At 38.2% G+C, this 20,078-nt stretch overlaps 1 protein-coding gene across 1 annotated transcript in view; it reads right to left on the bottom strand.

Moving 5' to 3' along the window:
- Nucleotides 1-18,461, bottom strand: part of RFX7 (regulatory factor X7) — a 158,066-nt gene extending 139,605 nt beyond the window's left edge. The window contains exons 1-2 of the mRNA XM_017543383.2: nucleotides 18,159-18,461; nucleotides 17,842-18,004 (exon numbers count right to left, since the gene is read on the bottom strand). Of these exons, the coding sequence (XP_017398872.1) occupies nucleotides 17,842-18,002 (161 nt within the window). The 5' untranslated portion in view covers nucleotides 18,003-18,004; nucleotides 18,159-18,461. The remainder of the gene's footprint in view (nucleotides 1-17,841; nucleotides 18,005-18,158) is intronic.
- Nucleotides 18,462-20,078: the final 1,617 nt, after the last annotated feature.

Consider the following 20,078-nt stretch of genomic DNA (forward strand, 5'->3'; position numbering starts at 1 on the left):
CCTAAATGCAATTACTTAAAACAAGAGTTTGAGACTTCAAAACAGTAATTTACAAAACTCTACTCCAAGAGGAAACTAACAGTAGTATTAATAAGGCCACTAGACTGTTTTAATAATAATTATTTACATTTTCTATTGTTAATATAGTCTAGTTCAATTCTAGTTACTTTAATTGCATTACGTAAAATGTTTTATTCGTTAATTTTCCTTTTCTAATTAACTTAGGTCATTTATTTGAAATTGCTGATGCTTGACTGTATTCCAGTAGACAGATTATGAACATTTAGTCTAACAGCAAATCTTTCAGATTTAGTAACTGCACTGATAATACTGTACTTAATATGCAAATACATCCTCCTAATCAAAGAGCCTAATGTGTCACTCATTTTTTGTAAAATAGAGAAAAATATAATCACTCATAGCTAACCCTAAGACCACCACTTATTAATATTTGCATGTACTTCATCTTTCGCACACATTCCCAGTGTAAAAACTTCAGTAACCAAGTCCAGTCTGGTCTACCTGTGTCTGCCCTTGCTCCATAGTCTACACCATCCTCTCAGCACAGCAGCCAAATGAGCTGTTAAAGCATCAGTCAGGTCATATGTCACTCTGCCCTGAGTCTTCCAATGATGTCCATCTCACTCAGAATGAAGCACTCACTTGTAAGTGCTTACAAGACCTAGAAAGCCAACTGGGCATGGTGGCTCATGCCTGTAATCCCAGCACTTTGGGAGGCTGAGGTAGGTGGATCGTCTGAGGTCAAGAGTACAAGACCAGTCTGGCCAACATGGTAAAACCCCAACTTTATTAAAATTACAAAAATTAGCCAGGTGTGGTAGCATGTGCCTGTAATCCCAACTACTTAGGAGGCTGAGGCGGGAGAATCATTTGAACCTAGAAGGTGGAGGTTGCAGAGATATGAGATTACGCTACTGCACTCCAGCTTGAGCAACAAGAGTGAAACTCTGTCTCAAAAAAAAAAAAAAAAAGCAAAGTCCTATACAAATCTGTTTTTCCTTTACCTCTGACCTCATGTGCCACACTCCACGGTACTCATGGTACTCTTATTCCTTGGCTCCCTGGTGTGCGGCCTTAAGAACCTGTATTTGCTGTTCTCACAGTCTGGAAAACTCTTCCTTTACATATATCATCATGCTTCCCAACATTACAATATACTAATATAGTAATAAAAATCAGAAGTAATCATATAATCTTGTATACAGATGGTATGTTAAAGTAAAAATGTTCTTAATTATAGTACAGTTAAAATAACCAACATTTATCCAGTACTTATCATGTACCAGATTTTACATTAATGTTCCATCTGAATTATCTCATTTAATCTTCACTATATCTCTATAAGATAAGCATTATTGTCAGTTCTATTTTACTGAAAAAGGAAACACTTTCAAAAGAATCAGTGACTGGGATGGCAAACCCAGGCAACTAATTCCAAAAAAGGAATTATAATTATTTATTATACAACTACATTGGATTGTCATTCTGTGATTCTGATAACTTTTCACTTCAAAACTGTTAAAAATATAAGATTTTTAATAAAAGTTACTTTATTTGGAAGGTTTTATGCTTGGCAGAGAAATTAATGTAGGAAATTATAACTATTGCAGGGTTGAAAACACACTGCAGAAAAACAAGACAGCTTACATACAGTGCTCTCTAATTACAAATACATAAAGTGTAAGTGTCTTAAAATGATGTGCATCACGGTAAAACTCACACAACTTATGGTGAAGTTCAAAACAATACTTTGACAATTTTTTTTAGCAGTAAGCATCTAAGTAGAAGAAAGCTTTCTAGTGTATATAAAGTAATAAAAGACTGATCCAACAAAGGATAAAGACACGGAAAGGCTGCAGATAAAAAGAACAAAGCCAAGTACAACTTCACCTTCTGAGTTTCTAAAAACCCATATTCTTAACAGAACATGGTTCTGTTAACTTTCGGCATGTGAAACAGAAACACCACCTCAAATGCTCCTACTGCTTTTGACCCTCCAGAATTATAATTACATAAATAACCTTTCTACCTGTAATTGCTATGCAACTCTGTCACTATAGTTGAGTTTTCAACTGCTTAAAAAAATCAAATTGTTTTAAAATCAGATCATGGTGATGACAGCACAACTTTGTAAACATACTAAAACCATTTAATTGTATTCTTAACATGAGTGAATTTAATGGTATGTAAATTATCTCAATCAAGCTGTTTTATAAAAATTGGAATCCACATTAAGAAGTGCTCAATAATTACGTGGAAAATTAATTCTAAGTGGAAGAAATTAAGTGGTTTATACATAACACTGGGCACCAAATGCGGCCATTTCCTCTTCATCTCTGTAATTTAAGCACTTTGCCACTAGCTTGCAGTATTTTGCAAAAGTTCTCAACTTCTGCTACAAGACATTCATGAAATATGTTACAAGTAATTGGTTAGTAAATGATAAAATGAAACTAGTTACTGTAAATGGTAAACTTGTAAACATATAGTTGAGTCTTGTTTTTTATCCACTCTGACAGTCTTTTAATTGGTGTTATTTAAAACATCCACATTTGAAATGCTTATTGACATAAACAAACTGACACGTATCAGGTATTGCCCTTTGTTTGTTTCTATTTCTCTTTTGTCTTCCATTCTGAGTTTGAGCATTTTATATGATTCCATATTCTCAAGTCTCTTAGCAACCAATTATAATTCCTTTATTTGAAAAAAATTTTTAGTGGTTAGACTTTGCAATATACATTTATGACTAATCCAAGTCCACTTTCAAATAACATCACACTGCTTCATGGGTAGTTCAAGTACTTTAGAGTATTCTCAAGTCTTTCATCCCAGCAGTGAATGAACTGTTGTTATTCATTTCGCTTATCTATGAGCTATACTCAGTGAATACACTGTTATTATTTTCAACTGTTATCTATTAGATCAAGTAAATATAAGAAAAAAAATGGGCTGGGCATGGTGGCTCACGCCTGTAATCCCAGCACTTTGGGAGGCCGTGGCGGACAGATCACCTGAGGTCAGGAGTTTGAGACCAGCCCGGCCAATATGGTTGAAACCCCATCTCTACTAAAAATGCAAAAATTAGCTGGGCATGGTGGTAGGCACCTGTAATCCCAGCTCCTTGGGAAGTTGAGGCAGGAGACTGGCTTGAACCCAGGAGGTGGAGGTTGCAGTGAGCCGAGATCACACCATTATACTCCAGCCTGGGGAACAAGAGTAAAACTCCATCTCAAAAAAAAAAAAAAAAAAACCGAGAAAAAAGTATTATTTTATCTTTATTTATTTCTTCTTACTCTTCCTTTATATAGATCTGAATTTCTAATCTGTATCATTTTCCATCTCTCTGAAGACCTCCTCACATTTTGTGCAAGGCAGATCTATCAGTGACAAATTCCAAGTTTTGTTTCTCTGAGAAAATCATTATTTCTCTTTTACTTTTGAAGGATAACTTTGCTGGATTCAAAATTCTAGGTTGGTGGTTTTACTTTTCTTTCTTTAACATCAATATTTAACTTCGCTTTCTTCTTGCTTGCATACTTTCTGAGTTCAAATCTGATACAATTCTCATCTTTATTCCTCTGTAGGAAAAGTGTTTCTCTCTCTTTCTCTCTCTCTCTCTCTCTCTCTCTCTCTCTCTCTCTCTGGCTTCTTTCAAGACTTTCTCTAATTTTCTACAGGCTGAGTAAAAATATGCCTGGGCATATATGCGTATATATATATATATATTTGCATTCACCATGCTTAGTATCCTCTGATCTTCCTGGATTTGGTGTTTGTCATTAATTCTGGGAAATTCTCAAATTATTATTACATCAAGTATTTCTTCTGTTCCTTTCTGTCTTCCACTTCTGATATTCCACTTATGCTTATGTTATATTTTTTGTAATTGTACCATAGTTTTTAGAATAACTAGGAACTATAAAACTATGTTTCATTTTTTCATTTAACTTAAGAAGCAAACCAAGCATCAGAACCAGATTCAGATATGACAGATTTTGGAATTGTCAGACTGGAAATTTAAAATAACTATGATTAGTATACTAAGTGCTCTAAAGGAAAAAGAAGATAATAGTGACTAAATGCTATGTGTTTAATTTTTATTCATCAGTTCATTTAATACACAATTACTGAGACTAAAGATTTTAGTTTAGAGGAAAAGTGTACACTTACAATACTTTAAAATTTAAAAATGACGCTGTAGCAGAATTATATTCAAAAACATTAAAATTATGGAATTATGAATCCCACCTTGGAGGACTTAAGAATGACTGAGAATACAGTAGTCTTCCCTTATTCTTGAGGGATACCTTCTAGGATCCCCAGTGGATGCCTGAAACCACAGATGGTACAGAAGCTTATATATATATATATGTTTTTTCCTATATATTCCTATAATAAAGTTTAATTTATAAATTAGACATAGGGAAAAACAATAACTAATGGTTAATTATAACTAATAACAAAACAGGATAGTAAAATAAGTAACTGTAATAATTACATAGTAAAATAAGGGTTACTTGAACATTGCACTACCAAAGCCTGTGATGACTACCAAGTAACTAAAGGGCAGGATGGAGCAGGATGGCACAAGATTTCATCACACTACTTGGACTAGGGAGCAATTTAAAACTTATAATTTTTTTTCTGGTATTTTTCCATTTAGTATTTTCAGTCTGTGGTTCACTGCAAATAACTGAAACCTCAGAAAGTGAAACTGCAGATAAGTCGGGACTACCATAACTGCAACTTTGCCACATGGGACTCTGGCCTAATTGTTGTTGTTTTGTTTTGAAGAAGATGACTCCTTTAATCCAGTGGTTCTCAAATTTCAGTTTCAGTTAGAGAATCAGAATCTCCTGGAAGACTGGTTAAAAGAAAGACTGCTGACCATAGCCCTAGAGTTTCTATTATAGTAATTCCGGGTTGTGGGGCAGCCCCCAAATTTAAATTTCTAACAAGGTCCCAGGTGGTAAGAATACGGTAACAATTTGAGAACCACTGCTGTAACCAAGCAGCACAATACAAAATACAATTTTAAAGCTGAAAGGGTCTCTAAAAGGAATATCTTTAGAACCCTGCCCCTCAAAAAAAAAAAAAAAAAAAAGGAAAGAAAGCTCTACATCAGTGGCCTAGGTAGCCACTTGTATGAACTTGAAACACTTCAGGCCCTCTCTGTTGTCTTCCTATTTTACTCCTATCCCTTTCATACTTCCCAAATAAATCTACTTCCTTCCTTATCTGCCCTCACTGACAAGTTTCCTTGGTCATCTTCAGGCTTTGGCCATAACTCAAGTTACCTTAGCTTTGGGTCTTGTCTCCTAAAAAAATTAGCTAAAACCCTCTGCTAGGACCAAACTTAAAAAAGTCATCTCCACTTCAATGTTAAGGGATCTTTAATTTATCTCTTGGGAACTAGGCTGGGATACAGAATAACTAATCAGTCCATAAAATCCTAACTACTATTGTATACTCAGTCATGAAAGGTTACTGAGCCATGTAGTACTCACCCGCTCAGTGGCTTTTAAATGAAGGACACAATGGCTTTCATTTTTAGATTATTTTTAAATCTAGGTATACAGTGAAAGATATGGGACTAGTAAAACTGAAACTCTCAATAAATGATTAATTCAGTTTCACCAATGCAATTTTAACAAATATCAACTGCTGATAAGTCCTCTATTCTGTAAAATGCACCATTAAATTAATAACTTGTTTAGGGAGAAAATTACCACATTATGTTATCAAATACAAAAAAAATAATATGTAGAAAAAAGGAAAAAAAAAAAAAAAAAAAAAAAAAAAAAAAAGCAAAATTTGTTGTCCCCACCTTCAAATAACTTGTTTATTACAACAGCATTGGAAAAATATTGAGTGATTAAGTGCTAAACTGTACAGAACTCACTACACACTATGAAGTCAAGGAAAGGTCAATGTGTACTAGAGTAGCTAAGGAATGTTTCATAGTACAATGACTTGAGCTATGGCTTCAAAAATGTTTAAGATGTAATTAAGTAGGGTTTGGAAACAAGGAAATGATGTGAAACAGGAAAGATGTAAAGCAGGAATGAAAGCAGGATCACAAAATACAAGGCCAAAAGTGAGATGCCTGAGGGACTGAAGTGGATGTTGAATGCTGGTAAATAGCAAGAAGGCTTGTTTTGACCGTAATATACAGAACAGCGCAGTAGGGGAGAAACGACAATGGCACAAGACAGCTATGTTGCTGCTGTAAGAATCCAGGAATGAGATAGTGAAGCACTGAATTATGGTCTTGGCAGTTGTATTAGTCCATTTTCATGCTGCTGTTAAAGACATACCTGGGACTGGGTAATATATAAAGAAAAAGACGTTTAATGGACTCAAAATTCCACATGGCTGGGGAAGCTTCACAATCATGGTGGAAGGCGAAAGGCACGTCTTACATGGCAGCAGACAACAGAAGATGAGAGAGTCAAGCGAAAGGAGTTATTCCTTATAAAACCATTAGATCTTGTGAGACTTATCCACTACCACGAGAACAATATGGTGGAATCATTCCATGATTCAATTATCTCCCACCATGTCCCTCCCACAATGCATAGGAATTATGGCAGCTGAAATGAAGTTAAGATTTGAGTTGGGGCACAGCCAAACCGTATCATTCCACTCTGCCCATCCCCAAATCTCATGTCCTCACATTTCAAAACCAGTCATGTCTTCCCAATGGTCCACCAAAGTCTTAACTCATTTCAGCAATAACTTGAAAGTCCACAGTCCAAAATCTTACCCAAGACAAGGCACGTCCTTTCCACCAATGAACCTGTAAAATCAAAAAGCTAGTTACTTCCTAGATACATGGGAGCACAGGCATTGGATAAAGCCACCCATTCCAAATGGGAGAAATTGCCCAAAATGAAGGAGCTAAAGGCTCCATGCAAGTCTGAAATCCAGTGGGGCAGTTAAATCTTAAAATTCCAAAATGCAGCCGGGCGCGGTGGCTCACGCCTGTAATCCCAGCACTTTGGGAGGCCAAGGTGGGTGGATCACGAGGTCAAGAGATCAAGACCATCCTGGTCAACATGGTGAAACCCCGTCTCTACTAAAAATACAAAAAATTATCTGGGCATGGTGGCACATGCCTGTAATCCCAGCTACTCAGGAGGCTGAGGCAGGAGAATTGCCTGAACCCAGGAGGCGGAGGTTGCAGTGAGCCGAGATCGTGCCATTGCACTCCAGCCTGGGTAACAAGAGCGAAACTCCGTCTCAAAAAAAAAAAAAAGCTCCAAAATGATCTCCTTTGACACTCAGGTCACACTAATTCAAGAGGTGGGTTCTCATGGTTTTGGACCATTCCATCCTTGTGGCTTTGCAGGATAAAGCCTCTCTCCTGACTGCTTTTATGGGCTGGTATCGAGTGTATGTATACAGTTTTTCCAGGCGCACAGTGCAAGCTGTTGGTGGAGTTACCATTCTGGGGTCTGAAGGATGGTAGCCCTCTTCTCATGGCTCTACTGGGCAGTGCCCCAGTGGGAACTCTGTGTATGGAATTCAACCCCACATTTCTATTCTGCACTGCCCTAGCAGAGGTTCTCCATGAGGGCCCCACCCCTGCAGCAAACTTCTGCCTGGGCATCCAGGTGTTTCCATACATCCTCTGAAATCTAAGAGGAGTCAGTCCAAACCTCAGTTCTCGATTTCTGTGAACCCACAGGCTCAATACCACATGGAATCTGTTAATGCTTGCGGCTTGTACCCTCTGAAGCCACAGCCCAAGCTGTACCTTGGCCCCTTTCAGCCATGACTGGAGCAGCTGGAATGCAGGGCACCAAGTTCCTAGGCTGCATAGAGCAGGGGGGCTGTAAGACTGGCCCATGAAGCCATTTTCTCCTCCCAGGCCTCTAGACCTGTGATGGGAGGGGCTGCTGTGAAAACCTGTAGAAAACATGCCCTGTAGACATTTTCCCCCATTGTCTTGGTGACCAACATTTGGTTCCTCGTTACTTATGCAGGTTTCTGCAGCAGGCTTGACCTTCTCCTCAGAAAATGGGTTTTTCTTTTATATCACATCATGAGGCTGCAAATTTTCTGAACCTTTACATTCTGTTTCCCTTTTAAAATTGAATGCTTTTAACAGCACCCAAGTCACCTCTTGAATGCTTTGCTGCTTACAAATTTTTTCCGCAGGATACCCTAAATCATCTCCCCCAAGTTCAAGGTTCCACAAATCTATAGGGCAGGGGTGAAATGCCACCAGTTTCTTTGCTAAAGCTTAGCAAGAGTCCAGTTCCCAACAGGTTCATCTCCATCTGAGACCACCTCAGCCTGGGTTTCATTGTCCATACCATTATCAGCATTTGGTCAAAGCCATTCAACAAGTCTCTAGAAAGTTCCAAACTTTCCCACATTTTCTATCTTCTGAGTTCTCAAAACTGTTCCAATCTCTGCCTGTTACCCAGTTCCAAAGTCACTTCCACATTTTTGGTTATCTTTACAGCAGTGCCCCACTCTACTGGTACTAATTTACTGTATTAATCCATTTTCATGCTGCTGATAAAGACATACCTGAGACTGGGTAATTTATAAAGAAAAAGAGGTTTAATGGACTGACAGTTGCATGTGGCTAGGGAGGCCTCACAATCATGACGAAGGCGAGAGGCACATCTTACATGGTGGCAGACAAGAAAGAATGAGAGCTAAGTGAAAGGGGTTTCCCTTTATAAAACCATCAGATTTCGTTAGATTTATTCACTACCACAAGAACAGTATGGGGGAAACTGCCCTCAAGACTCAATTATCTCCCACCAGGTCCCTCCTACAACACATAGGAATTACAGGAGCTACAATTCAAGATGAGATTTGGGTGGGGACATAGCCAAACCTTATCAGCAGTGGAAACAGGAAGACAAGAAATTTAAGCTACACTGCAAACTGGGAAATTTGTTAAAATACGGAACACGAGGATGAGAGAAAAATCAAAGATGAAATAGATGTTGCCAGATTGATGGAAAGAGGGAATAGTGATATCTACTATCAAAAGAAGTAGAGTAACTATAAATGAAAGCAATTTGAGTTGGTAAGGTACTACGGCATAGAAGAAAGGCTGCTGTGAAATGCCAAGTTTAAGGTGACATGGGTTGTGGCTATTTACCTCTGGTACTCTGCCCCAGTTCCCACCCAGCTCACAGCCTTTTCTTCTCTACCATTACTTTATATTCTCTCTTCTATTTTGTAGATGAAAGCTTACGTAAAAGGATTGCGATTAGTTAGTGGAACCCTATTCCTTAGCCAAGTAAATTTTCTTCCAAGCTATTTTCCTCTATGTATTCACATTATTAGCAAAGCTCACTGTCATCATCAACAACTCAATCCAAAATCTGTTAGTGAGAATAACAATGACCAAGTAAGTATACTGTTAAGTGTTTTAGGATAGCCCATCACTTGATTTTTCATTAAGGCTACTATCCTGAATTTGGCCAGTAAAAACATTATGTCCTCACTGAATCCCTCCCTCACCTAATTCTGTATTAGTTTATGCCACTGCTTACGTACCCTTACTGCATTTAACAAAATCTTACTTTTGATAAATTCAATTGATGAATCTACCACAAAAGAGGGTGAATGTTTTAAAGGTAAGGATAACGTCTTATTCTTTTTTAACCTTTTTATGCCATCTATGTAGCAGTCATTAAAATAAATGTGCATTGCATTCAGCTTTCCCTGACTACATGATTCTATAAATTCAGAATTTATCTTTGACATTCTGACTTCATTAAAAACTTGAACATGTAGAATCTGCCTAAAACACTGCTTGCTAGTAGCTCCTGCTGCAGAAACAAGGACATGTATTTAATAATCTGATGGATAAATTTTGATCAAAGATTGATTTGACATATCTTATTAATAAATCTAATGACTACAATCAAATATAGAAGAGATTCACTTACATTAACTAAAGCATCTTGTTGGAATACATTTCCCAGGTTCCCAGAAGCACCAACTTTAAGCAAAATGTAACTGAAGTAACACTCATCCAATTAAATTTTAAAATTTAACACAAACTGCAAAAACAACGGTAAGTTCTTGGTTCTGCCATACATAAATAACACATTTTACTGCCATATTGTAAACTACTGATTCTGCAAGTGATTACTTTGTTTCAGATATATTTAATCTCCAAATTCCGATCAACTTTACATATTAGAAAATGAGAGTGTTTCATTTAAATTCAGTAAAAACTCACTAATATGAACTTATCTTAGGTAAGACCAGTCTAAACTACTGAAAAAAATTAAATTATACAACTCAGATCATTGTTCCCCTGGAAGCTGAAGAAAGATTCATGTGACATGCTTCATGAGCTGGATCTTAAAGTTAGACACTTGTATCAGCAGAAACAACATTCACAGGGTAGCAGGTAATGGGACCACACCAGCAAATATATAAGCAGAGAAACAAAATAATGGAAGCAAAGAAAAAGGGTAATAGATAGTACAAATTGAAGCAGCCACTTCATACAGTAATCTCCTTTTTTTCATCTTGTAGCTACTTGGCAATACAGATGCTCAAAACAGAAAAGCCACAGAAAAATAGAGAAACACACAAACTCAAGTGCTCTCCATGCTTGGTTTGTACTTTAAAATTAGGCATCATAAATGGCAAGACAATAGCCCTAGTGAATCTCCCTTCCCAAGATAGCCATTGCTCTACTGCTTCATCTATAAGAGAGCTCCAATTCTAAAAATGACCGATTTCGGAAAGAAAAAGGGTGGCAATTCTAGAGTATGTATATCATTACTTCTTATTCCCATGACCTTGCTAGAAATATCACTAATCAATCAGACTTAACATGCAAGTTCAAATCAATTTGCTAATCCTGTGTTGGAATGGGTATAAAGGTATCCTTTGTTATCTAAATCCTTGCTATCCAAATTTAGACAACAAATGGGTTCAGATAATTTTCATTTTATTTTAAATAAGGCTATTTGGAAGAGACGGTACTGTGTACCATATGGACTAACGCCTTCCAAAAATCTAAGACATAACAGATTGGAATCTGTCACTTTCTGACCTCTCGCTCTCTGCACTCAGGAAAAAAAAAACAAGATTCAAAAAGCAAGGAATATCAGCAGTTTTCCTTTTGCGCTCAGTTATGAGGAAATAGAAAACTTCACTTCCCGCACAACTTTATATACATATAAGCTACAGTAATAGATGCCTAATAGAGAAGGTGTACGTAGTTAACCAAATCTCATTATGTTTCTATTTTGTCTTATAAATAGAAGGTATATTGTTCATGAAACAGAAAAAGTAATGCTAATTTACAGTGGCAAAAAAGAAAAATCATGTTTTAATGTTTTTATTTATGTGGGTTGAGTGCTAAATATCTTACTCTCATCAATCAAGTGTATTAAGTCAGCAATCAAGTGTATTAAGGCTTTAGTGCTTATTGTTCCTTATTTTATTATCCTACCCAGGGCAGGAAGATTATTCCTCCTCTTGGCCTATGCTGCTCATCTTTAACTTGAACTTAGAACCCTCTAGAAAGCAGAAGAGAAAGCAACTAAAAGACTAAACAGGGAATGGTGGAATAGGAGGCATTAGACAAGAGTGGTGTACTTTGCTCAGAGACATGGAATAACCATCTTACTATCATGTTCCTTATAATTTACAAATAACATTCTGTCACAATCACTTACTAAAATGTCTATCCTAGATGAAGGGGAATAGCTGTGAAGCTCAACTCTGAACTAAATTATTAAGAAAAGGGTACATACTTTTCTTATTTATATATATATCAAATTTACAATATAACATTCACTACTACCTTAAAATACTATTATGGGATTAGATTAAACATTGAGCATCTCTTTATAAAGAAAACAAAACAAATGCAGCACACAGACTCCCTACTACAATCTCTCAATCAGTAGTTAATAAACTCCCCAAAAACCGGGATTACTACATAGACCTACTTTTACACAATAAACAACTCTTAACTACTTTAAATATAATATATGCTCAGTAAAGATTTGCAGACTTAATCTCACATAACAGAACCCTTGGCACAAGTTAGCAATAACCAAGTCCTCCTCAGCTAACACCCACGGAAACACTGAGAAATCCTAATAATTCATCCAATGAAAATGTTCTGCTGATTGCCTATGATAAATTAGTTATGTTAGTCTTTCAGTGTGCTTATGGTTTTATTATTGTTGTCAATATTGATTTACTAACAGAGTTAGAAACTTAGCTACAGGAACCTTCAAGGTCACTTAGTATAAACTTCTCATTTTGTAAATGAGGAAACTAAGGTCTACTTTTTCCACAATCCATACCTTGACACTTGTCACTTCTCTTCCTGGTCCCCTAAACTGAATAAAAGAGAAGTTTTATTGCATATTTTTGCTTAGGTCAATTTTACAAGGTTAATATTACAAGTGAATGGGCATTCCTCAAATGCCAGTCTCTAGCATAGTACTTTGTATATAGCAGGTATTCATTTGAGTACTTACAAACTGTTCTTGCTTAAAGTGCTCAAATGTAAGTAAATGATAAGGCTTAATTTTATTTGTACAATTTTAGCATGCAACATTATTTTCTAATGGAAAAAGTAATGTGACATAATTCTTAATCCAAAGCACCTTTCATAACAAGACACGTCTGTCTTTTCTACTACTGTGAAGCTCATCTTCCCTAAATAATACCAAAAATTAACACTGAGAGAGAAACCCAATCAGTCCTGCACATGCCATCATTCAAGACACCTTTCAATGGAGAGAACAAATTGGTCGATCATTTACATACATCCATATGTACTACCCAACCTAAAGAAGACAAGAAAATCAACAGGCTTTAAATTGTCTAACTTGCCTCTCGTCAATAGGGAAGACAATTTTATCAGTTTCAAATCATAGGAGAGCAAGGAACTGCCTTCCGTCTGGAACTAGAAACTGTGTTGGGACACAGCCTCAGTATGGATACACAAAATGCATCTTGTCTATTGTATGCTTGGTATTGAAAACAGGCTAAACTCAAGGTAGGCAGCAAGTCAAACTACTCATCAAAAATATATGGAAGCCAGCTGATGTGCTAGTCAGTCTCTATTTTTAAAGAAAAATGAAAATCCTGGACTTCCAGTTAAAGTAAACTTTAATGTTATGAGTTTATAGTAAATGTTTTCCACTGTAGTTGAAGAACAATAATATTTCTCAACAGGTTAATAAGCTACCTGACTCAAAACCAAGAATAAGGCTCAACCACTGCCTTCTAGGACAGGGAACTGAAATCAGAACTTATATGGTACCACTATGTAAACCTTCTGGATCACCAAACTTTGCTCACTGTAACTAAATGGAAACGAGATTAATCACTTAACATCTAGATGTCGATTGTCATCATCATAAGAAAGTAAAACAAAATTGTTCAATTTGGGTTTTACCTAGAATTCAGAGAACATTCAAAAATAGATCATATATGTAATACCACTTTTATTATAATTTTAAGCCTAAAATATAGCAGATACAGAAGTACATATGCCTTGCAGGACTGAGTAAAGATAAAGAACTCTGACCCCAGAATTTTTTTCATGGTTTAATAAGGAATCAGCAGAATCTTACAGGTCTTCTGTCATTGTTTCTCTCTTTCTATAAAGTGGGTAAAACAATATTATAGGATCATTTTAATAAGAAGCTTATGAAGTCTCATCTGCAAATAAATTTATAGTAACTGATAAAAAATTCTTTTAATAATCCCTGAACTTGAATAAATGTAGTACTGGAAAATTTTCTAAAATAAAACACCAGTATTTTTTTTTGAATTTTCAGGTACAAGTTAACTATTTCTTATCTGAAATGCTTAGGATCATATGTGCTTCCTATTTACTTATTGAGCCTTGTCTCGCTCTGTCGCCCAGGCTGGAGTGCAGTGGCATGATCTCAGCTCACTGCATCTTGGCCTCCTGGGTTCAAGCAATTCTCTTGCCTCAGCCTCCCAAGTAGCTGGGACTACAGACGCTAGCTCCCACGCCAGGCTAACGTGTTGTATTTTAGTAGAGACAGGGTTTCACCATATTGCCCAGGCTGGTCTCAAACTCTTGAGCTAAGGCAATTCGCCCACCTCAGCCTCCCAAAATGCCAGGGTTACAGGTATTAGCCACCAAGCCTGGCGTGCTTCTGATTTATTATTTTGGATTTTGGAATATTTGCATACGTGTAATGAGTATCTTGGGAATGTGACCCAAGGCTAAACATGAAATTCGTTTATGTTTTATATACACCTAATACACAAAACCTGAAGGTAATTTTTATACAGTATTTTAAATAATTTTGTGCATGATACAATGTTGGGTGTGGAATTTTTCACTTCTGGCACCAAAAATGTTTGGGATTTTGGAGTCTTTCAGATTTTGGAGCATTTTGAATTTTGGGGTATTTTGGATTTTGGATTAGGGATGATCAATCTGTATCTATTTTACAGCCTCATTGCAAATATGTTATTTGCTCCCACTCATGTACGTGTGATCTCAAACATAAGCAATCACAAACAGGCAGAAACCATCTCAATTCTTTTGTTTCACAGCAATTTTACTCTATCAGGGTTTCAAGTAAAACTGCCTTAAAAAGTAAACAAAAGTACTTAGTAAATTTGTTTATTGTTGCTTTACATTAAAAAATTTTCACTGAACTATGAAGACACTGAGACATAAAAGGAAGGGAAAACTTGCTTTGTTTTTTTTTGTTTTGTTTTGTTTTTTAAAGTAACCAAAGAGGTGTGCAATTTAAGTTAAAAAATGTTTGCAGGTAGGTTGTGGCTTTGTTTTAGGTAAAAATGCATGGGTTACTAGTTTTAACAACAAAAAGCTTATTTTGGAATTCTACTCCTTAGAAAACATAAATACCTTATAGCATATTCAGTACTAAAACATATGCCTACAAGAAATCTCCTTTCTAGTGAGTAATGTCAGTGATTTGGATTTTCTGTCTATGGAGTAAGAATGAGTAACAGTAAGAAGTGTGTAAGCTTATTAACTTAGACTTAAGTTGAAGGTATTCATAATCATATTATAGGAATATAACAATACTATCAATTTTGTACTATCATTATTTTCTATACACACCTTTAAAATATATTTGTAACTCTTAAGAAATAGTTTCCAATCAAAGTTGAATGCTTTTCTTCAAAGACTCATTTAATGCCTGATATTTCAATGGGCATATTTTTATCAAACAGGATTTTAGTTTAATAAACATAATAAATTAATTATGAACTGATAAATAATTCATTGTCCAGTCAAAGGCCTACATCACATACTATATTTATATTTGTAAAGTAGGAGGACAAGTACAGACTTGTTTGTGATATGCAAGCCTAGTAATTTAGAAACTATGATAAACCAAATGCAAAACCCATTTGATAATTTTTTAATGTCACATTTCTTTTGACTGTAATTTAAAATTCTCATTAATAATGGTACCAAAGGATTATTCAGGAAGTAGTACAAAACTGATCCTCTCTCAGAACATTATCAGGTGATAATTTGTAAAATAGTATTATTGCTTCAAAAATGTAATTTAAATTTAATACATATATTTCTTAGGAGAATATGGTAGTAAAGGAGTCTTCACTTTTGATATCTTTATTTTATACAGTCACTTAATGAATAATATAAATCCATTCTTTTGGAGCAGGGGGTATAAGACTATTAAATATATGCACTTATGTTGTTTATTATCTACAAATGTTGTTTAAAGTTTTAAGTACATAAAAATCATTTTTGCCAATAGGATTTCTAAAATTGAACATTAGATGCTAGTAAGTATACCATCACAATTTTAAAACAAAAACATAAAATTTCATATTTTGGGATTCACATGTTTGTTGCCCATTATTTTTTCAGAGCAAGTACCAAAAACTGGAGTATATTCTAGTTCAGAAGTTTTTCTTACGTTAAAGTCAGAGCAGTAAGGCTGTAATGGATGTGCAAATATCAACTATTAAAGGATAATTAAATTTACACATTTTTTATCAAAAAATGCACTTGACTGTCATTATTTAAACATTTCACTCAGCTGCCTCTACAACTCACCTATTTTAAAACTATAAAGTGAAGATTCCTTTCCCCTCTTGTTCTCATAGTGAAATATACATTACTAATTCAACTTATAAAATTTGCCTCTCTTAAAAAAATTTTAGTCCATAACTTGAATATCCCACATCTGAATGTAAAAACCAAGTTGCTTAATTCAATGTAATGAGGATTTCAGAAACAAAAAGTTACATGTTACTACAGATTTAAAAAAAACACTCCGGTTTTGTGAAAACCTTGACGGTAACCACGATATTCACCATATCTTCTTTTAAACTGTAGCTTTAAAAAGGGGGTGAGGGTATTCAATGAAGAATAAAGACTGTTTTCTGTCACACACACACACACACACACACACACACCCCAATCGTATTTATGGGACCTATTCAAGTTGCCACAACATGACTATTGTCAAAGCCAAAAAAATTCTTCTTCAAAATAAACTTTATTTTAAAATTAAAACTGAAAGCAAGATATTCAACTGTCAACTACTGTTGATGAAACTATTAAAGCCTGCACTGACCTACTTCATGAGCATCATGACAACAGGATGCACGCCAAGAAAATAATGAAAATTACTACATAACTAACCTTAATCTTGTATTTAAAAATTATCACTTTTAAAATGTATAAATATTGTACATGCAATGCCAGTTGCTTTACGATATGTTTTCAAAATGATAAAAGGAGTTGTGATATTTTAGTACTCATATTCAATGATGGACCTGCAAAGATTTCATTTCTATTTTCAAAATCAAGGCTTTTAAAAATACCATATGAAACTCTCTTTTTAAACTTCTATTAAAGGCAGTCTCTTAGACCAAATTTCAAATATTGCTTTCCATTTAAAAAATAGTGCTACACATAAAAAAAAAAAAAAAAAAAAGTCAGTTAATGAAGAATCCTACAAAACAATGCAAGTTCATGTTCAAAGAATATTGCAATGGCTCTAACAGTGGATGGACTTAACTCAGTGTATTTAATTATTAAAAGATTCCCACTAGACTTTAGGAGTTCAATCTAATGCTGAAATGTTGGAAATTTTCAAACAAGAAAGTAAAATAGCAGAAGATATTTTATCTATGGTTTCTTTTAAAAAGACACACAAATGGCAAGACATTTGATTCCCTATTTTTTAAGTTAAAAAAATAACTTTATGGTGTAAACTACCATCTTAAAATATTTTATACTTAAGAAATACTTTCTTCACAATCAATGCAAAGAATAAACTCCCTGAAAGAGAAATCTAATATTAGAATAAAGGAGGCAAAAACATTCAGAAATCCAAAATGAAAGGAAGAGACACATTAGGTTTTGTGCTGCATATTAATATTCTTATGCACAATGTCTGTTTGGTGAAAATTCACAATACACTTCTTCCTCCTTCCATGGCTGCAAAAAGGAGTAAGCACATTTCACACTCTCCAGTTCCAAATTCATGCCACCATCATGCAATATGACTTAATTTCGACCCATATTTCTTTTACAACGAGTGAAAAAACCAAAAAACGTGTTTATCTGCGCTCAAAATTGAGGAGGGGGTAAAAGCATTTTTTTAGCTAAGGAGACAGGCGCTGATTGATGCAAAGTCCCCAGACCTCCAGAGGTCCTACAAATGTGCACCCGACTTGGGAAAGCCACATTCAATGAATGCATCAGCCTCCTCCTCCGCTCCCCCGCCCGTCGCCCCCCACACACTTTGCAGCAGAAATGTGCCTGGGCTTTTTTATCCCAGCGATGGAGGATCCTCTTACCAGATGGAGTTCTTGATCTTGTGTTGCAGCGCGCTGGCCTCTGTCCCTGGCAGCCCGGGCACAAGGGCTGGCAGGGCCACCCCCGAGTTGGGGACGCTGGGGGGAAGCTGCTGATGGGCATCAGGCTGCTGTGGTGGCGGCTGTTGTTGTTCCTCTGCCATCGCTGCTGGAGGGGTGGGAGGGAGGGAGGGAAAGATGGGGGCTCGGGGAAGGGTAAGGGAAGAGACCGCGAGGGGAGGACGAAATGGGGAGAGGAGGAGGGGGGGAGGGGAAGAGGAGGAGGAGGAGGAAGGAAGCTGGATAAGCTAGGCCTTTACCCTAGGGCTCGAGTGAGTCGCTTTCGCCTGCCGCCTGGGGGACATCACCGGGGAGACCAGCGGCTCCTCACGGCCGGGGCGCTTCACCGCGGCAGAGGCATGGCGGCGCCCCTCAGCCCCCCGCTGCCGCCGCCGCCGCCTCCTCCCGTCAGCGGCCGGGGCTGGGGGGTGAGATGGGGGCGTTTGAAGACGAGGTGGGGCAAGCTGTCCCCAAAATCGAAGAAGAACGGTTGCTCAGGGATTTGTCGGCCGGGCCTTCCTTCCTTGTCCCCGGGGCTTTCTACTCCGGGGTCCCCACGCTGCTGCAGCCCCAGGCTCCGCTTCACGCCACTCCCCACGCCGCAGCCGCTCGCTCCCGGCCCAGCCGCCGCCGCGGCCGCCGCTGCCCTGCCAGCCCCGGAGGCAGCCCAGTGCGCGCAGCCGCACTGCGGCCCGGCGCAGACCGCACAACACCTACCGCTCCGCCGGGGGGGCGTGGACCAGGGTGTGCGGACCGCGGGCGCGGTGGGCCGGGAGGGGGGCGCACTGCGCGTAGGGCGGCGCGGGCCAGCGGGCTGGGGAGCGCGCCGCTGGGGGCCAGGAGGCAACAGGCCCGGCTGGTGGAGAGCAGGAATACGTGGGGGAGGTGCTGGCGAGAGAAAGAGAACTTGCGTGAGGAGGAGGAGAAACCAAATTACCAAATTTAATAATATTTGGCGTGGAAATGGGATTTGGGGCGGGGGAGGCATCTTGAAAGCAAGTAAAGAGAAATTTATCAACATTATTCCCCTTCCCCTCGACATGTAAGGATTACTTCCTCCCCGAATAAATAAAGAGAACTGAAACAGGTAAGAGGATAAACTGACTTTTCAGACGACCCCAAAGAAGAACACCCGTTGGAATTAACCACCCTTTAGGTAATGCGGTCTTGAACGGAAATCGCGAGTCAGGAGCTGGGTTGAGTGCTCCTCGGTCGGGCATTCAAAGCCCTCCAAATCTGGCCCCACTTTAGCTATCCAATCATAGCGGCCTCCATCCCCCTGCAAGAACTCGCGGCTCCAATCAGGGAAGTCTCCATGCCATCCTCAATGCGCAGCAGATTCATTCTTCCTTCATGCCTTTGCTCGTGCTGTTCCTCTCCACCTACCCACCCCACCCCCCCCCTTTCCAGGAATGCCTTCCCTCCTCCTTTATACCGCTCCCATTTCAACCCAGGCTCTAAGGCATAGCTCAAGTCGCTGCTTGTCCGGGTCCCTGGCAGCCAAGGCCCCTGTCTGCCTCTGAAAGACACGCTTGTAGTACTCACAATATGGAGGCTCAGGCGTCAGCCACGAGCTCCTTGCTTTGGAGCCCGTTGAACACCCACCCTCCCCCCGCAGACTCCACACCATTCGCCTATTTCCCATTCATACCTAAATGATAGCTTTGCCACAAATAAGCCAGTCTCCTTTAAGAGCAGAAGAATTGGCTTTTCTAGGTGGGGCTAATCAGGGAGGCTGCCTGGATGTAGAAGACAGCAGCCAAGGCCCCTGGCACCAGATATAACAGCTGTTCAGCTCACACTGACCTTTCTTTGGGCCTGTGGGTGTTATGAGCCCTTCAGCTTTTTAACTTTTCTGATAGCGTCTCTGTCAGGTTTCTACCTGTCAGATTCTCTGGCCACTTTCCTGCTGTGCGTGGACTTTGGGCTGTGAGGCTCTGCCACCTTTTAGATTCCTAGTGGGTGGCAAATCTGATTGGCTTGGGTTGCCTGGCCTTTGAGTTCTCAGTTCCCTGCCTTGGCCTGAAACCCTCTTGCTTTTGTCCACTGTGCCCTCTGCCCTGACCCACAGACTCAAGGCCCAGACTCACCCTGAATGTTTGCATTTGGTGAGGGGTGAGGGTGGGGGTAGGGGATGAAGAACACCTGTGTGCGAAACACAGCCTCCCCACCCCTCCCCC

The sequence above is a fragment of the Cebus imitator genome, unplaced genomic scaffold (assembly GCF_001604975.1).
Source record: "Cebus imitator isolate Cc_AM_T3 unplaced genomic scaffold, Cebus_imitator-1.0 Scaffold154, whole genome shotgun sequence".
In the NCBI taxonomy this organism is placed as follows: domain Eukaryota; kingdom Metazoa; phylum Chordata; class Mammalia; order Primates; family Cebidae; genus Cebus; species Cebus imitator.